Source organism: Sparus aurata, chromosome 20 (assembly GCF_900880675.1).
Source record: "Sparus aurata chromosome 20, fSpaAur1.1, whole genome shotgun sequence".
Taxonomy (NCBI): domain Eukaryota; kingdom Metazoa; phylum Chordata; class Actinopteri; order Spariformes; family Sparidae; genus Sparus; species Sparus aurata.
Genome location: NC_044206.1, coordinates 14,439,728 through 14,458,094, shown reverse-complemented (window position 1 = coordinate 14,458,094; position 18,367 = coordinate 14,439,728). Strand labels below are relative to the sequence as shown.

The 18,367-nt window shown below is 40.4% G+C and overlaps 2 protein-coding genes across 4 annotated transcripts; both read right to left on the bottom strand.

The window, feature by feature from the left end:
* Positions 1-394: 394 nt before the first annotated feature.
* On the bottom strand, positions 395-11,364 carry smarcd2 (SWI/SNF related BAF chromatin remodeling complex subunit D2). The gene is made up of 13 exons (XM_030401257.1): positions 10,768-11,364; positions 9,018-9,217; positions 7,279-7,321; positions 7,062-7,184; positions 5,805-5,924; positions 5,022-5,117; positions 3,631-3,732; positions 3,368-3,529; positions 2,850-2,947; positions 2,510-2,645; positions 2,299-2,421; positions 1,671-1,772; positions 395-1,582 (listed from the first exon to the last, which is right to left on the bottom strand). The coding sequence occupies exons 1-13, from the start codon at positions 10,918-10,920 to the stop codon at positions 1,529-1,531; spliced, it is 1,512 nt and encodes a 503-aa protein (XP_030257117.1). The 5' UTR covers positions 10,921-11,364; the 3' UTR covers positions 395-1,528.
* A 1,518-nt stretch (positions 11,365-12,882) lies between these two features.
* Positions 12,883-17,989, bottom strand: atxn7l3b (ataxin 7 like 3b). Of its 3 annotated transcripts, none has more exons than XM_030401252.1 (10): positions 17,763-17,989; positions 17,210-17,261; positions 16,962-17,088; positions 16,713-16,845; positions 16,352-16,523; positions 15,870-15,970; positions 15,720-15,742; positions 15,520-15,565; positions 14,896-15,134; positions 12,883-13,929 (listed from the first exon to the last, which is right to left on the bottom strand). In XM_030401252.1, the coding sequence occupies exons 3-9, from the start codon at positions 17,010-17,012 to the stop codon at positions 14,938-14,940; spliced, it is 723 nt and encodes a 240-aa protein (XP_030257112.1). In that variant the 5' UTR covers positions 17,013-17,088; positions 17,210-17,261; positions 17,763-17,989; the 3' UTR covers positions 12,883-13,929; positions 14,896-14,937. The 3 variants fall into 3 exon arrangements, with proteins under 3 accessions (XP_030257112.1, XP_030257114.1, XP_030257115.1); XM_030401254.1 differs by lacking the exon at positions 17,763-17,989 and adding an exon at positions 17,580-17,737; XM_030401255.1 differs by lacking the exon at positions 14,896-15,134 and having other exon boundaries at positions 17,763-17,964.
* Between the last annotated feature and the right edge of the window lie 378 nt (positions 17,990-18,367).

The following is an 18,367-nucleotide window of genomic DNA, read 5'->3' as shown; positions in this document are numbered from 1 at the left end:
CCTTACAAGCTGCAGCTCAGGTTTTTGAGGAGTGCAGGATGTATTTGTTTAGGCCGTTATATACACGTCTGAGCTGTTAAGAGACAGGTAAGACCAGCCTCACCAGGAGCTCTCCCACCAGCCCTAACATGCATGCTGACGCCATGACTGCAACTGATCATACAGCTGCGGGTGTTCACGACAGTAAAGAATGCCAAAAAAGACCTTTAACAATTAACTATTATCATAAAACTATTGGTAAAATGTGTGTTTTTAATAAGATATCTTCCTTTTTTGGAATGGGTTCCATGTTGTGAAAAAAACAACAAACATCATAGGCTGAAGTATATTTATTGTTGTAAAAAAAAAAAAAAATCCTCCAAATGTATAAAAGATAAAGGCCTTTGATTGATACACAACATGCAAACATTTTACAAAGAGGCTGTACAAAAAAACATTTGTACACAGAACGTTTCTCAAATTATAAGTGCCTTCATCACAAAACAAGTTTTGGCACAGCAATACCTGTTAACATGGAATGTTTTAAAGAAATTCAGATCATCTCATGCAAAACCCCTAACAAAACAGCATTTCAATGAAACTAGAAACTGTACACAACTATTCAATGCGTTTGTTTAGATGAAACACTACGACTGCATTCCTAATTCATTAATACCAGGTATGGACCCTTCAATCCAAAGAGTCCAGCACAGTTCCTTTTCCTGGCATTAAAACGATGAAAAACCCCCGATAGAAAAAATGAAAATAGCATGTAAACATTCAAGAAGTACAAAAAAAAAGCTGCTGCATTGCTGCTAGACACAGTGGACTCTTGTCCTTGTACAAAAAAGAAGCTAATTATTTTCCCATAGTATAGCTTTCCTGGCAATCCTGTACTCGTACATAGCACAGAAAGGTTTAATTTCAAATGACAAATCCACCAATATAGAAACAAACAGCACCAGAACTTGTAAAATTATTCTTGGCATAAAAAGCTTCCGTCAGTTAAGACATCTCACGAATTCAAACATTTTGTTGAATATAACCCATCCTTTCTCACTGTATTTTGAAATAAAAAATATATGTTTTCTGGTGTAAAATGTTTAGATATGTGTATATATGTTGGCATGAAATTACTTATACCATGCCTCCTGGTTCTTGTTGTATTGAGATGTTACCAGACATCAGGTACTGTTGCATAAGATTATGGCTTTCAACTGCAAAGGTAAACATGACGGTGAAGAACACCTGGACAGCACCAATGCTTAAAATCTTTTAAGAATATTGTACCATAAACAAAAAAATATTGCAAAAACAAGGCAAGGATAAATTGAACAGGCTCAAAATGACAAGGCAAACATATTATTAAAGACACATTAATCATCACTTTGGTCCCATATACTTTGTAGATTATTTTGAATTATAATCTATGAGACAGAAAAAAGATATGTATCCCGCTTAGAAGCTGGTTCATCATACAATGTCGGTGTCGATGGCTTTTTTTGAACATTTAAGCTGCAACGTTAGCTTAAGTCGGCTGTGGAATGTTTTAGGTGAGTCGGATGCCCAACACCTGCTCCAGCTCTTGTCTTCTCTGCTGCACCTGAAACAAGTAAAAACAGAAAGTCAGTTGCATATTAACACTACAAAACAACCTACTAAGAGCTTTACACGTGCATTAGGCTCTTTACCTTGGAGTAAACGTATCTGCCCACTGCCTCTGGTACCCAGGCCTCCTGGTAGAACTCGGCCCTCCTCTCCTCCTCGGGGTTTCCTGTCACATCTGTCATCAGCTGGTGGAAAAAGAAATGTATCATTGAGCACGAGGAACCACAATTTCATGAATACAGAAAACCTTTTCATTCCCAAATGCCTTAATTACGTGACTCATACACTGTTGATTTACTTTGGCAGTACTGACAGGGTTGATGCATTATGGATTTAATTAGTTTGTCCTGGCATTGAAGTCTGTCCATTGAAGCAAACAATGCTGCAAAATTAGCTCACTGTTGACTTTGCTTCGAAGCGCTGTTTTAATAATATGAGCGAAAGCAATTAAAGTCTTTGCTGGCTGTTAATTTGCCAAGGTGACCTGGGCACAAATTACCAGTGTATTTCAGAGCATGTTTTTAATAAAATATTAGGACAATGACTCTTCTCCTGGAATAATGCTCCAAAAGCATTTTGGAATAAAACTCCTCAAATTTGGAGAAGAAAACAGCTTACTTCTCAAAATATGCAAAGAAAAACGAACATTTGATGGGGTTGTCAAGTATAGGAAAAGAAAGGAAACAAATAGTTTGTGAAGGAAAGATTTACCTTCAGATCTCTGCTTTGAGACTTGAGCCAGTCCTGGATGAAGTCCTGCGGATTATTGCTGAAGCTCAACATAAAGTCTCTTTCAGTCTTCAGCTGGTTGATGTACTCAATCGTCTCATGAATCTGCAGTGAACACAACCGGTACAGTTTCGCTTTTTATTACCATTACACTAAAAGAGGTACAGGCATCTGATCGGCTGGTAGGCCTTACCTTCATCTCCAGTGCAGCGATCTCCTGTTGGTTGGTCGTGGAGGACAGGAAGCTGTTCATTTGGCTTTTCAGTGGGTCATCCACCTCCACATCGATGTCGTAGCACGCCGTCTTCTTCTGATCGGTGGGGTCCACACTGCTCAGAGGAGACACAAAGACAGCAACAGATTAAAGTTGGATTGTAAATCAGGAAGGAAGAGATTACCTAAATCTTTGAGATGAAAATACAGCATGAATGCACTGCAGTTAAAAAAGGAAAGACTGTGACTGTATTTGAGGAACAGACACTTAACACATGTACAAACAGAGAGAGAGGAGTAAGGATCCCACACCCACCTACCTAATCATGTGATTGATAATGATGGGGTCAGGGTGCTGCAGCAGGCCCGCAAGTTTCATGGGAATCTCTGAGAATCTCATGCGAGGACAGCCAAAGATCTGAGGAGCATTTAGTTAGAAAACAGAAGTTTCACATGCCAAAGGTCACTCCACACACACACACACACATTTGAGGTCCTATACAGTCATTGCATACCTCGTAAAAAATGTGATGCTACAACGGATTAATTTGATGGTACGACTGAATAATTTAGAGAAACAAAGGTAGTTATATGCATAGTTGTAATCCTGAAATAAATAATGCATTCTCTTACATTACAAATCATTTTAATTCCTTTAAAAATGATGGTATTTCTCTGTCTTCTCTGTGTATGAGTTACTTTTTAAACTGCTCAAAACTGCACATTTGATTTCAAACACAGTGATTTATAAGCATTTTCTTCTTTCAGAGCAACACTTTGAAATGTAAGTGTTGGGCTTGCATTCGGCTGCTTGGCGTAGCCTTAAACCATCCGTTACCTGTCTGAAGTATCGGTTGCAATTGATGTACTCCTTCTCGTGACTATCCTGCAGCTTGTTGTTCTTGATGTAGAGCCAAAGAGCTTGCATGATGCTGGCCCGCGTCTGTGTGTGCACGCCCAGCAGACGAGCCAAGCGAGGGTCCAGTTTGTACTGAGGAGGCTGAAGAAAAACAAAGTATTGGATCAAAGCGAATCGTGCTTGAAAAGGCAGAGAAGTCATCCAACTGTTTGCAAAATGGCCAACGAGCAAATGGGTGGTACCTGGTGATCGAGCATGAGCAGAAGGGTGCATTTCACATTCACATCGCCGGGCCTTTTGACCTGGAAACCGTCGGTCTCCTGAGTGGTGGGCATTCTGTGCCACTGAAAGAAAATATCAAGTAAATAATTCTGATTTTTCTCATTTATCAGAGTTTAATAAGTTAAAAAAATTAGTTTTACAAGTACAGATAAATGCTCTAAGACAAAACTGGTTCACTGTAGAGATGTGTAGGATTAGTTGACTAGTTGAAATAAAGGGGACTATTGAGCCTGGCAGAGGTATGTTTGCTCTACTGAGTGCCATTCTTGTTTAGTAAGTTGTACAATAATCACAGTGCATTTCAGTGGCATTTAAAATAAGATTAGATTATGGAAAAAATAGTTTAACAGTTTCAATTGGCTCTTACATTGTATGCAATATTATTATATAGTTTAAATTACGTACAAATTCTGTACTGTAATACTGTTTTCTGCTTGTTACTTTTAGATTAGTCGACTAGTCTAAGATTGAACTTCTTTTAAACATCAGGGATATTAGTGCTTATGATCATCCCTAGTTCTGTGGCAATTTCATCAAAGTGCACCTGGGTGTACACAGGTCTTGAAGTGTACAACTGCATATATGAAAAAGAAGTATAAAGCCTTTTGTGGCTCCAGAGGAAGCTGCCTCTAGTGATGTCACTCAGTGGCTTTGTTACATTGTGGGTAATGTGGGCGCCAGGTTTTGAAAGCAGTCCGCTGGTTGAACTTTGCACTCTTATGACACTGCTGGACTCATTATGGACAATTTAATGACTAAAATTCATTGAGTAGAACCAGAGCTATCACCTTTTTTACTGCACACATTCTTCCTCCTAGCAAAACCTGGTGCCTACATTACCCACAATGCATTTCACTACTCAACGACATCACTGGAGGCACTTTATTAGATAACATGCAGTAAAAAAAAATATTGTAAAACACACTTTAATATGTAAAATTGGTGGATGGTTCAATCATTAGGTATGCATCACTAAAACTACTTGCCTTCATCAGTTAGTTTCTGTGTGCGAGACACTCAGTTATGTAAATTGGATGCTTGACCAATGCAAAAACCTTTTCTATGTTAAATAAAAATGTCAATCAAACTGATATTTATACAAGGCTGGTTTAACCCTGTCTGTGGGATGATTCAAACATAAGTCACAGTGGGTTGGACGAAACATGGTGGGATATCTTCCAGCCTCCCCCAGGATTGGTTCCAAAAGTTTGAATGATTCCAGCTGAACTTTCCTGTCTGACCAGGGCTGAGAAAAATGTTCTCAGGCTGGTGGACCAACAGCAGTCTCAGAACTTTTTGGGCTCCGTGCGTCTACAATATTGCAACAGATGCCTTTAAAATTATGTCATACCTCGACTAAGTGGTTGTCGGGTCCATAGAGCTCCTTATCGAGCTCGATCACCAGGCTTTTGAAGAAAGAGGAGAACTTCTTCTTTTGCTTGCCAGGCTGGGAATACAAAAAGAGAGAGTGAGAACATTTCTATCCATCTATGTCTTCTTATTGTGCTGTGTCAGTCTGTGCAGCTGCATTGTTTAGCTCTGACCACATCGGGGGTGGCGAGAGCACAAAATTGTAGACAACTAGAAAAAGCTGTCTCACCCCCGCCCTCTCCCCAGGCCTGACAAAGTCTGTTTGCACAACATGACCCCCTTCACTCCTTCCCTCGCATCCCTTTTTCTTTTTCTGTTACTCCATGCAACACTCCTACGCATGCCTAAACCACTGAGCCAGGAGGGGGGGGGGGAATTCAAAAAAAAAAAAATACAAATCCTCCTTCATGTGGCCCCGGATGACACAACGATTGGAGCTGAATTGATGGAGGGAGGGGAGGTATGTCAGCTCATGGTATGTAACGGCCAGTGGTTTCAATTCCTCATTTCAAAAGAGAACATGAGCATGTGTGTGTGTATTTGTGTGTGTGTGTGTGGAGTTGCGGGGTGGAGTGAGGAGAGCTGTAAACACACATCTGGTTGCGTGGTCTGAGCCAAGGACACAGGCCAACCAGAGCTGAATGACTGGAAGTTTTCGGAAACACAATAACAGAGACTGAAATACTGGAGTCGGACCACACTGGGCCGATGGTGCAACAGAGCGAGGAGACTCAAACGTTAACTCGAGCGTTTGTTCACTCACTTCCTCCAGAAGTTTGCCCTCGACTCTGAGTTCCCACGAGGAAACCTTCTCCGCCTCCTCGCCCTCAGGCTTGCTGGGGGTGTACGTGTTGGAAATGTAGATCCTGAGCTTGCGTTTTTGCTGTGTCAGAGAGATGAACAAGCAGATATATTAAGAATTGAAGAACACAGAAGTCATAGAAGACTATTTAGAGATATAATCCTTAAGATATTGATGACATCGCACTCTACTTTTAATACTATTTAAATTCTCTCTATGTAAAGTTTTATAATTTATGTGCAGATGGAGGAACCGGGAACTCTAACCAGTGACTCTCTGATTTCTGGACGACCCACTCCAACTCCCTGAGCCCCAGCCGCCCTTACAGTCTATGGATGAGTGCTTCCAAACCCAGGAGCATGTCTATTTCCAACTCTGAGGTTAAATATCCTTTTTTATAATAACATTAGCACCACAGAGGCAGGCTTGGCAGATTTTTTTCTTTGACTGAAAGTACCAAAGTGAAAATGAATACTGTACAAATATTCTCTCATTTAACACAATGACAGATAGGGTTGAAAATTGAGAACCAGTTCCAGATTACTAAGCGGTTAAACAGTGGGGCCTCTGCTCTGTTATTACACTGTGTCTTTACCCAAAGATATTAAAACAGCTACATTAATGCAAAAAACCTGTGTGGGCCGACTTTTTACCACACAGAAAGTTGTCCAGGAATCAATAAGAGAACCTTATCAATTCCCTTTGCTACTGCAAACTGAACATTTCCTACTTCTTGAAAACATGGCACGGCTTTTATTGTGAAAACATTACAGAAAAACTCAATATTTTTAACAAAGAGGTTGGTGCTCACCATGACTGTTTGTCAAAAATGTGTCTAAAAACCAAAACAGCCACAGTTGGCTGTTAGATGAAGAGTTGTGACAGGCTGCACACTTACAGCTCCTCAGAAAACAACTGCAGGGGATAGTGGAAAACTACTGGAAATCAGACTGCGGTTGCAATTATTTCTGACTGACTTTTTTATTAAAACAATGTGAGTTTGTTTTGCCCCACTGTAAACGAATACGCTAGTCTGTCTGTTTGATGAATTCTGTAAAAAAGAAGCAGCTCAAAGCGTGTTTGCTGTTACCTCCAGTAACCACGGGTGTGGCCAAATCAACCCGGACTGAAATCTTAAGGATTATAATGCTAAACTCGTGATGAGTCAGTCTGAATCTTAAAACATCTTTTCATTAGTTGAAAATCATGAAAAGATACCATAATTGGCTTCTTGATGGCTTCCTGGATCTCCATACGCTTTCGTGCGATGGTCTGATCCAGCTTCCTCTCGAAGGCCAAGAGATCCATGTAGGCCTGGGACTCTGGGACCAGATCACGGATCTAAGAGCCAACAGCAGGACATGAACATTAAGGGAATACAGCCAACTTGTAATCAAACTGGGTCCATCTTAACTGTGATGCAAAACCTACTTACTCTCTGTGGGAGAACCTTGTCAGCCATCTTGCGTCTTTTTGCCCTAAATCACATAGAAAAGATAATATATTCACAAAGTTTTCCAAAGTACTAAATGTTAATTTGCCAAAAACAAAAAAACATGAACATGAATTTCTTACATTAAACATTACATTCCCTAAAATGTAAACAATCTATTGGCTAATCAAACATATTATGTACTAAGTACAATATTATTTCATCATGAAGTATTTGGCCTTTTAGACAGTCATTAACTAATTTACAAGGAACTAACTGCAAACTGACACATGAAAGATTCAGAGAAAGACTCATTCACCTCCTTTTACTATAAATCATTTGCAAAAACTCAGTGCGATAACAAGTTCTTGAGCAGCGCTCCCCCGAATGAACACCTCAGGCTCCCACTTATCACCGCCGCAGACTTCATAAGAACTGTTTTGTTTCTTTAATTAAATTACGCAGTCCCCCCTCATTATGACTAAATTTAACTCTGAGCTCTTTCATGGTAATCTAGGAAGTTGCTTCAAGCCCTGTGCCTCACTAATCCTCCATACTGAGAATGCTGTTATGAGATAAACCTTAAAAGACAAGAGCGTCATTGTGGAAGAGGCTGAACATGCTGCCTCACATCACGGCTCGCCACATTTATGAGCGTGGCATCACCGAGCAGTTTGAAGTCAAAAATACCAACTCGTGTGTGCCACTTTGTAAGCAGAGGCCGGTCATGAGATACTCCGACCCCCGTGTCTGTGTGATCTGAGCTGTGCTTTTAACAGCACAGTAAACAGACTGCAGAGAGAAAACACACCCAGAATAAAGAGTGGTGTTGTTATACTGTTTAGAGATAAAACAGGGGAAATAACCACATAATTCATAATGAGACTACAATGACGTTTACGGCTGGATATAATTATGTTCTTTTAGCATCTTTTTAGTGAATAAATGTTCAAAAAAAGAAGCTTTTAACCTTTTTTGTTCTGGCACAGGAATACTTCGAAGTACCTCGTATGAATAAACCTGTGTTGTGATTAAGAGGGAAACAACACCCACTCTTATAATGAGATGTTCCTTTTATACTCAACAGCCTTTTTCATGATTCTCATGAACCCTTTTCTGGAATCATTCAAATCATAAAAATCAAGAAAATAACAGTACTATTAAGATATCTAACTGTTGGACCAGGCCATGCTTTTACAACAGTTATTTGTTTATATCATCAAAAGTAAAAAAATAAATAAAAATAATTGGTTTTGTCAAAAAAGCAAATGTTGCAAGAATATTGAGAAAAATTGAAACATTTAAAAAATTACTCATTTAAAAAATAAACTTAATAACTGATTAATTGATTTATTTTTTGATGGACTGTTGTTGTTATGTACGGTGACCTTGAATGCTTTGAATGGCGCCTTTTAAATGAAGATTTGTTGGCTTTTGGACTGTTGGTTAGACAAATAAAGAAACTCAAAGATTGTGATGAGCATTTTTCCAACTCTTTGACTTAATGAACCATCAATTTGTAGTTAAAAAATAATCGGCAGATTAATTCAGAATGAAAATAATCATTAGTTGAGCCCTACAGAGACTGAACAATGAAAATAATTGTCAGCTCTACTTGTATGACAGTCAAGTCAGTATCTCTGTGCTCGGTGCTATTCCCTGATTTGGCCCCAGGCTGTCTTGGTCAATCAGCCCAGGCATTATTCCTCTCACACAAACACTCTCACTTCTCCACAGTTTACCCTCGCCTGAGGCCTCCCAGCGCCTCTTGCTGCTGCTGCTGTTGATGCTGATGAAGGAACCGCTTCCTTGAGGCGTCCATGCCCGGAGGCCCCATGCCTGGCCGCATGGACATGTTCCCACCACCGTAAGAGGGACCCGGCAGCTGACCCCCCATTGACCCCATGGGGCCCCCCACTCTGTTGGGTGGCATCCCCGAGCGCTGGAGAAAAGAAGGTTCATGAGAATGAAGTGAAAAGACGCTCTTCAGAACAGAGGATCTTCCTTTCTAGTAGTGACTATGATTTCCCTTTAGATCAAATTGTGTTTTTTAAAATGAGAATGTTTGCTCCGGTAAAGATTTATCCTCCCAATGCAATGTGAGTAGGATATCAGGATTACGAGCCAAAAAGATAACAGAGGGATAATAAGAAGGAGGACAGAAACAGGTTTTGGAAACTATTTCTGCGATGATTAATGGATTAAATACTGTGTCTCCAAGGGAAAACATGTTTGGATGATCATTTTACATGATTTGCTCAAATGGTAACTGTAAATCTGTGTTCTGTTCACACTTTACTGAAAGTGTTTTTTGTTCATTTCATCCGTGGTTTGTTTAAATAGCCGTATTCAGGGTAGGGTTGCGAGGGCATTTCAAGGTATACTGTGGTATGAAAACTGATGGCTATCATACGTGTATGCTTGCTCATCGAAGGGATTGCATTCTACTGTATTCCCTTTATTACAAAAAATATATAAAATATTATATTATTTTTGTGAAATTCTAAGAAGGCTTTTGTTCAACCCAAAAACAACTTCCATTTGCATTATGACCAAAAGCAGTAATGCTTATTGTGAAATAATATGAAACTGTAATATTTTCTGAGATGGTTATCAGAGACATACTTACTGTGTGTACCATAAATTATAACACTGGTCACAGTCAGCAGGAGAAACATTACCTCAGGCAGTGAAAATAAAGTGTGCAGCATGTTCAGAACTTAGTAAAGAGGACTTAAAATGTAATTTTGTAAAAAAAAAAATAAATAAATAAATAAGGTTTTTAATTCCAACGTCTTAAAATGAGAATCTTTATCTTAGTTTTACAGAACAGTTATAATCTGAAATAACGCAAATGGACTAGATTCACAGACATTTTCCTCCTTTACACTGCTGGTTACTTTGCTCGGGTGTAATATGTATGTGACAAACATGAGACAACTGTAATGAGACAGCATGAAGCTGCAGATGGAGGCAAAACTGGGATACCATATGCAGGCTGAGCTCTGACAGATGGTGGTGATGATAAACTTACTTTTGTTTTCAGGGTAACTGACAGGGCGGTGAGGGCAGCCACGTGATCTCTCTTTCACACATGCTCTACACATTATTCTATGAGGTTCATTAAATCTAATCAAACAGCCAAATATTTATAAAGGTAGCCTTCGTAGTGATTAATCGCAATAAACGGCATTATTAAAAATTGCACGCTCGATTAATTTCCTACCTTTTTTTCAAACGCGGAAGTACTGCCCACACCTTAATATGTTAAGAATAAAAGAGCTTATTCTCACTTTTTATCCGTCATGTGACTGTCTTCAACTGAATACTGTTGGTAAAACACAACTTTTGAGACGATCCTAATCGTAGCCAAAGTTTAACATAAACTTGAAGAAGCAACAGTAAACTTCAGTCAGATAGCGCTGACCTCACCTTTCAGTCAATGACAGGTTTCCATGTTTAATAGAGATAAAAAAGAAGCACCGAACCAACCTGTGGGTACTGGGGAGCGCTGCTCATGCTGCGGGGGTATCCCCCCTGAGGCTGAGGCATGCCTGGGATCCTCATGCCCGGAGAATGCCCGACACTCATGTGGTGCACATTCGGATTCATCGGCGAACCCGTGAAGCCTCCCCTTGATGCCATCTTCAAGATCCACAAGTTGTTAAAAAAAAGTGACAGGAACTTCAACCGGAGTTCGGTCCGACTACAAGTCTAGATAAGCTACTGGATGAACGTCACTGGCACAAGTGTGGGAGCGGCTAACTGGCGGGCGGCAGTTAGTTGAGGTGAGGTGGGCTCAGGTTTGACAGCAGCCACACTGTCAACAAAAAGCTAGCTAATGTTAGCTCGTTTCCTATCGGTTCAAGTTCCGGGATTTGCCTCTGCCTGCAACTGCTCGGGTTTGTTTTGGGCAGCGACTGGTGGCTGTTGTTTGTCAGCCCCTCCTATCGTTATTAAGTCACAGCATCGCTAATTACAAGCTAATTAACTGTGACGCTAATGAAAAAACATGATAACGCCCGACTTACGACAAACCCGAGAGTCTGAAGCGGCACCGAGTCTTCTTCTAACTGCCTACACGCACAATGCAAGATGTTGCCTTCGTGGGTGTCGGAAATGTTACAATTAACATTATTCGTCGCACCTTAACGGTTAATTTTACACATTCAATACATTAAAATTCCGGAAATTCCGTTTTTAACTTATGTATTTCATTAAACCCTGATCCTAAGACTTGACATTCAAGCTCATTCTGACTCATTCCCCTCCTTTTGCCATATGTGTCACTACATCCAAACTGCCTGAAATTATTAACACACCAGTTGAATGTATAGAAGTCGGCTGACCTCGAACATCCCTTGACCAAAGTGACACCTGTGATCCACCTACAACCCTCCTGCCCTATCATACAGGTTTTTTGGCATTTTACCTAAGTAAAAGTACAAATACATTCGTGTTAATACTCCCTTAAAAGCAAACCTTCAGCATTCAAAATCCTCCCTGAATTAACTGATATAATTAAAAAACAAACAAACAAAAAAAAAAACAATTGTAGTTACAGCTGTCAACTAAATGTAGCAGAGTATGAAGCATGACATTTAAATATCAAAGTAAAAGTACCTTGACTGTACATAGGCCCATTTTAAGTAAATGTGCTTATTTCCATCATTAGTTCTCAGAGGGGAAAAAAAAACGTTATTCATGAGGAGTAGTTTTTACATTACATTGCCTGAACCAGTGATATAATGAGTGAGTGCACGTGTTCAGCTTCCCGGTTGTCAATTACTGCAAGTTAAAGAAAAAATAAATTAAAAATAAGATTGAGACTAAGCTTGATAAAAAAAATTATGTGGTAAAAAGTCATAATTGTGTGATCAGAAGTTTTAATTAGGAGCTTAAAGTCAGAATTGTGAGCTATAAAGTCACATATGTGAGACAAAACGTTGAAGTTATGAAATAGTATTTTGACTATTTTTAACTGTTTTAAATAATGGTCCTGAACATCAACTTGTTTTTTCTAGGCTGTCGCAGCTCAAAAAGGTTGAGAATTACTGAATTAAACTACACATATATCCAAGACAGGGTTTTTGTTGTCTCAAATTCTTAATGCTTTTAAGTTATTTATGATTAATTATCATATTTGCATTATTTTTCTCCATTCCTTATCTCCCACCAGGATGCATTAAGGAACCCTTGATTAAAAGGTTGTATTTTCAAGTCTATTCAACCAGCCCTGCTCACTGAAACATGCAGCCCTGTCAGCGCTCAGATGTCGGTGTATAGGAGCAGCAAATGAAGGCAGCATTAAGTGTCATCTCTGAGGACTCCAGGCAGGACGCTTTGATAAGAACTATGTTGTGTTTGCGTCTCTCAATTTCCTGATAATAAGATCCACAGCAGCACATTACTGATAAGAAAAAACATTTGCAAGGAAATATCTTTCTCATCCTAAGAATATTCATAACTGAATCATCTCCACCCCTCTTCATTTGATCAACAGCCTCCCCTGTTGGTCATTTGGTGTTTCCTCAAAGCTACTTGAGAGTTGTTTCTTGCACTCCAATCAAAAACCCTCAAAGGTTCCAGGCGAAGACGAGGCATAACGACAGGTAACAAATCATTTATTATGCTAGACAGATGAAACAAACTGAGCCATGATAGCAGCAATTCAACTATTGGAATATTTACACTATCACTTCACACCAAGGATATATGTAACCCTTTTACAATGTAAACACATGATACAAAGACATTTTTGAATGCTAGAAAACAAGCCGATATATCCACCAAAATGAAACAAAACAAACCTGCTTTCTGCAGCAAATACCTGCTTGTACAATTGACTGAACATTTTCATAACAAGTTTCCACAGGTGAATGACAAACCACACACACACACACACACACACACACACACACACACACACACACACACACACACACACACACACACACACACACACACACACACACACACACACACACACACACACACACATTGTAATTCAACTGGAGAACTATGAGCCTGACAGTGAATGTGAAAACAAAAAGACAAACCATTAGTAATGATTGTCTTTGACATTATTGTTTTTTTTTTCTTCAAAGAACGAGATTTTAAAAAGGTGAGGAAATATAGGTACACCTAATGGCTAATCATGTCTGTATTTTAAAGAAACAACATACTGTACGTGCACACTGTCACTCTTCACACAGCTGCCTCTGCTCAGCCAGAATCTAACTCTGTGCAGTGAAATCGTATATGGTGAAAATCATTATTTTGGACTCCAGCAAAAAAAACTTCGGAAACAAAATTAATCACAATAAAATGAGTGTTGGTACGATGATTTTGTGAGAGAAAAACAAACAAACTGTCAAGTATACAGTGGGAGGTCTGGACTGCTTCGGCGGAGCAGCAAAACGCCATAAATGTCACCTATAACATCGACGTCCATCGATTTCACAACATAAACAACCAGGGGGTGAAGTGTTATTGGTCTTCCCGTGTGTGTGTGCCTATCTGTGCGTGCGTGCACACTGGATGGGAGAAGAATGTGTGTTTGTGGCCGAGTGTGTTATTGAGGGAATGCCTCGTCTTTCATCAGCATGCGCGGGCTTTCCTGGTTGTCCATGCGACGTCTGGGACCCATCATGTCTGTGGGGATAAAGAGGACGCTGGATGTCAGAGATTTACCTTGCCAGAGTATTTCATTTGTTTCATCGTTTCTCTAAACAATGCACAGCATAAGGGAAGCAGATGGATATCCAAGTCTTTAAGAGACCTGAATTATGCCGGTCAAGTTGTATGGAGCCATAATTTGTTTTCTTTTCAGTTGTTTCTTAGCATTTTAAGTCCCTTTCTACTTCAGGTGTTTAAGAGAATACTGCAACGCTGTTTTGTTGTGAAGCTCCAGAAATTTTTGTTGGACAATGAAAATTCACTCAGCTTTCCATCCGCATGGGGGTGAGTAGGTTATGACTCAGTTTTCATTTTTGGGCGAACTTTATTAACTCAACTGTAAGTGTAAGTATGTGTCATAAAAAAAGCTAATAATATCATAACATCCTGCCTACCAACAACGTAGGAGGATGTTTTATGTCTGATGGGATACAGGCACACTCAGTGCTCGGATGTGCTTAAGCTGTAATGTCTAAGCAGCGGGACTGTGTTCACATTTGGTTCAACTGTGTTTGTCATGTATGCGGATCAACGATAATAACTTTTCACCCTCATTATATTTTCATGTTACTTATCTTTTTTTTTTGTTTTGTTTGTTTTTTTACATTTGCAGTGTCTTGTAAGCCAATGCAGGCTGGCCACCTTTTGACACATGGGAAAAAATATACATACTTCAGACTCAGTATTTTACCATACATTTTAAATGCTGTAATATTTACTGTGTATTTAGTGTTTACATGCCTCATACATAACATTAACACACGCATGACAGTATAAAAAAATCTGGAATGTTTTTGATTTGTTCTAAGACTTAAAACTGAACAGTGACAAGAATTTAACGTACACACAGTAGAAACTGAAGAGAAGACATCAACACGTTTAAAGGTGCAGTGTGTAGAATTCTTTGGTTCTCTATTGGCATACATGTTACATAATACTCACAGAGAGCGGGTCCTCTTTCACAGAGTCCGCCATGTTGCACCATCAAGTGTTTACAGTAGTTTTTCTTTTTTTTTGTGGCAACTGTTGGGTAGGGTGAGAGGTTGGGTAGTCTTGCACAGCCTGACCCGTCTCGACAGAAAGATCAGGTTGCACAGAAATGCTCTGGCTTGCTTGTATTTCTTTGAACCAATCACAATCATCTTGGGCGGCGCAAAGCCCAGGATGCTGTAACAGTGCCCCTGCAAAAATAGTGTCAGGGGGAAAATTGTTTTGGTGGAGTATTTGAAGGTGTGGTGGAGGTGAGGCCTGGAACTAAAATGACTGAATCCCCGCAAAAGTAAAAAAAAAAGCAACAGCTGCTAGCTTGTTTAAACTGTTAGCAACCAGGTTAGCGTTAGCTTAACTTTACATTTTCAGCGGGAAGGTTGCCGTTTTCCGGGAGCGAAGAGCATTTTGAAAACACTAACATGCAGTTAGCAGAAGGGAGGCGACTGGCTGGCGTATAATAACAGTCTACATCCGACAAGTCAGACTAGTTTAGGGGTATTCAGTTGGTCTCCATCTACAACTTCGCTACGAGGTTGATCCTTCACACTGGAGCTTTAAGCACTCATTTCCACTTACTGTTCTTATGCTTGAATGATTTGGATCTTCTGGGCGAGTTTGGATTCTGAAGTGGAAAAAGAAAGCATATTTTGAGTTAAGTGCACAAATCAGACACAGAAAAACAGAATAATAAGTGATGGGGGATAATGAAAATGTTTAATGCTCCCTAAGATTGTTATAATAATCGTTCAGGTTTGTGAAATGAAAACATGAAGTACCTTATCAGATTTCCTTTTCTTGGCTGTAAAAGAGAGACATACAGTTTCAGATTACATTAATCTAAGTTATGGTGAACTTCATTTGATAAAGGCGAATATTCAGTGTCACTACAAAGAGGTTAAAAAAATAAAGTAGCATCACTACATCACCTTTCTTTTCTGCCCCGTAAGACCAGTCATTATCATTGACGTCGTCGTTATCCTCTTGGTCACTCTCCGACTTGTTGTTGGTGTTGTTGCCGGTGACTATTCTGTATAAGAGGGAAGAATAAGGCATGACACACATGCACGATGACTCAGCATTACTCACTGCAAACAACAGTTGGAGTATAAAACAAATGCAATCTGACCTCAGACTATTTTCTAAGATTGCTTTCACATTTTGCAACATTTATGCTGTGAAAAACGTGGGAGGGGATCATCTCGTCTTCAGTAAATATCAAGCTAGAGAGTATGATTACACCTCCTCGGCACGGGCACTGTATATGTGCACTATAATCTTAGTCCCAGGATGCATTTTTATGATCTAACAGGACAAAGAAAGAGTCCAGATCCAATTTAGCGAAGCAAATACGCTTTGAGCTTAAATTGCTTTAGGGGATTTGTGGGTTTGAGCCGCTTTCCTCTCATACCTGCGGTTGGCTATGCGGCTGCTGTTGCGTCCCATCCCCAGGCATTTCTCCAGGTGAGGGGCAAAGCGTGACGCAGCAATGCTTCGGCTGCAGTTGGGACACACACACTCCTTGTTTTTCCACTGGTTGTACACCTGGCCAAACACATCCAAGCCCGGCTGGTCCACAATTTCTGGAAAATGGTGGGGGCAACAGTTAGGGAGTCTTGGTTTACAGAGATCTTATGGCCTGGATGTGCCCTTTTCTATCATCTGGTGTCACTGAACGGACAGATGATTTGATTTGATTTGACACTACCCTGAGGTAATGAAGTGTTGGCTGCTTTGTTTCACTAGAGAGACAGAAAAGACCCAGCGCTCACCAAAGTCCCTCATGCTTTCTTGGTCCGTGTCATCCAGGAAAAAATAGCCCTGCTTGACGGCCCGGTGGACCTCGAAGCAAAGACCCAGGCATGCATCCTCCACCAGGTCAGACAGGATGTCCTGAGCTAGGCCCTGGCAGGGAAGGGGGGGAAACAAGGAGACAGTCAGCCCTCTTGTCTGCAGATACAATATGCACTCCCCAAAGCCATTTGTACTGTTATCTTCCTGTGGCCTTGCTCTGATGTTACCTCCAGCTTGCTGTTGTCCAGGCTGGACATTGAAACCTCCTCCATTTTCATTTGCCAGAACTACCAGATGAGCCGACACTGCTGTGGTCATGCTGTAGCGCAGCAAGCATCGGCCAAAACAACAGTGCTGCAGCAGGAGGGAGAGCACACAGTTAGCCAAACAGCGGCACCACGGTCCCGTTTATCCAAATGAATGTAAATGTGCGGCGGACACTTGACGCCTCTCTGAATGTGATGCAGCTACTCACAACTGCACGTTGAACACTGCCGGGGGGGAAAGACGCTTCCCACGTTTATAACCTGCCAATAACACAAAAACCCAAGAACATGGCGTTAGCTCGCTTTTTAAAAACAGCAGCCTGGCGCTCCGAGCTTTGCTGTCTAATGAGAGTAGCTTAGCCAAAAGCTTTGGTGAAGAAAACAAAGAGCGTGGCTATCAATAGGCTGGAGGAACTCAACATGCCAGGAAGGTTACAAGAGAGAGTATCCTCCTCACCAGACCTCCAGGTTAGCTACGGCTAAAGCTAAGAGCTAAACATGTCAAAGGTAGAGGCTAGGTTGAGTCAATACAGACAATGTTAACGCATTTGTAGGTGACTGAATGGGCTGAATTATTACATTCGAGTTACAGCGAGGCTCGTCCGCGAACCCAACACCGCTGCTGCACTGCGGCTGTTCGCCTCTCAACCCCTCGTACAGACCCCGAAGGCGACAAAAAACACCCCTGTGTCCAGATATACAGCCAATCCGCGAGAAACGCCGCAATCACGGCCAAGCAAATCGCTAATTGTTTTTATTTACCTATTTCGGCAGGCATCCATCTTTACATCACAGAGATCAGACAGGAGCAATCGATCGACGCACGGGTTTCCACCGAGCGCTTCCTTTGCAGCAGTGCCGGGCTTCTGCTCTCAGTCAGCTCCAGCAGGGCTTCTTTAACCCGGGACAGCATGTGACTGCGTGTCAACCCCCCCCCGTGCAATCAGGGGTTAAACTGGCCTTTTGTTTGGCCTTGAAGTGGTCATTTTAAACCAAAGTATTTGTTTAAGAAGAACTTGGTCTGGTTAGTATAGAAGCCCGATTCAGACAAAAAGAAAAGAGAGTAGACAAAATATGATCTCACAGGCAGAATAATTAAATAAAAAAGTAAAAATTGTGAAATTTAAAGTTATAATTATAAGATCTAAGTTGAAATTACAAAATTCATTATCATAACAAGATGTGATTGATTTAATACATTTGACTCATTTCAGTTTTTTTAAAATGTATACTATAATAGACTTTTTATCATATAATTCCAGCTTTCTATCCCATAATTATTATTGATCATCTCATAATTACCATTGTCATCCTGGTCATGCTTATTCTTAATGTTATATTGTGGCCAACTGGACTCTGTAAGGACA

Bases quoted from the DNA above. Each gene is read 5' to 3' on its own strand.
- atxn7l3b (XM_030401252.1), bottom strand. From the start codon at position 17,012: ATGAAAATGGAGGAGGTTTCAATGTCCAGCCTGGACAACAGCAAGCTG. The intron at 16,846-16,961 runs GTAACATCAGAG...CTTCCCTGCCAG, and splicing joins TGGACAACAGCAAGCTGGAG to GGCCTAGCTCAGGACATCCT. The intron at 15,566-15,719 runs GTACTTCATGTT...TTTCCACTTCAG, and splicing joins AGAAAAGGAAATCTGATAAG to AATCCAAACTCGCCCAGAAG.
- smarcd2 (XM_030401257.1), bottom strand. From the start codon at position 10,920: ATGGCATCAAGGGGAGGCTTCACGGGTTCGCCGATGAATCCGAATGTG. The intron at 5,118-5,804 runs GTGAGTGAACAA...TTGTATTCCCAG, and splicing joins AGGGCAAACTTCTGGAGGAA to CCTGGCAAGCAAAAGAAGAA. The intron at 2,948-3,367 runs GTAACGGATGGT...AATGCTCCTCAG, and splicing joins GCAACCGATACTTCAGACAG to ATCTTTGGCTGTCCTCGCAT.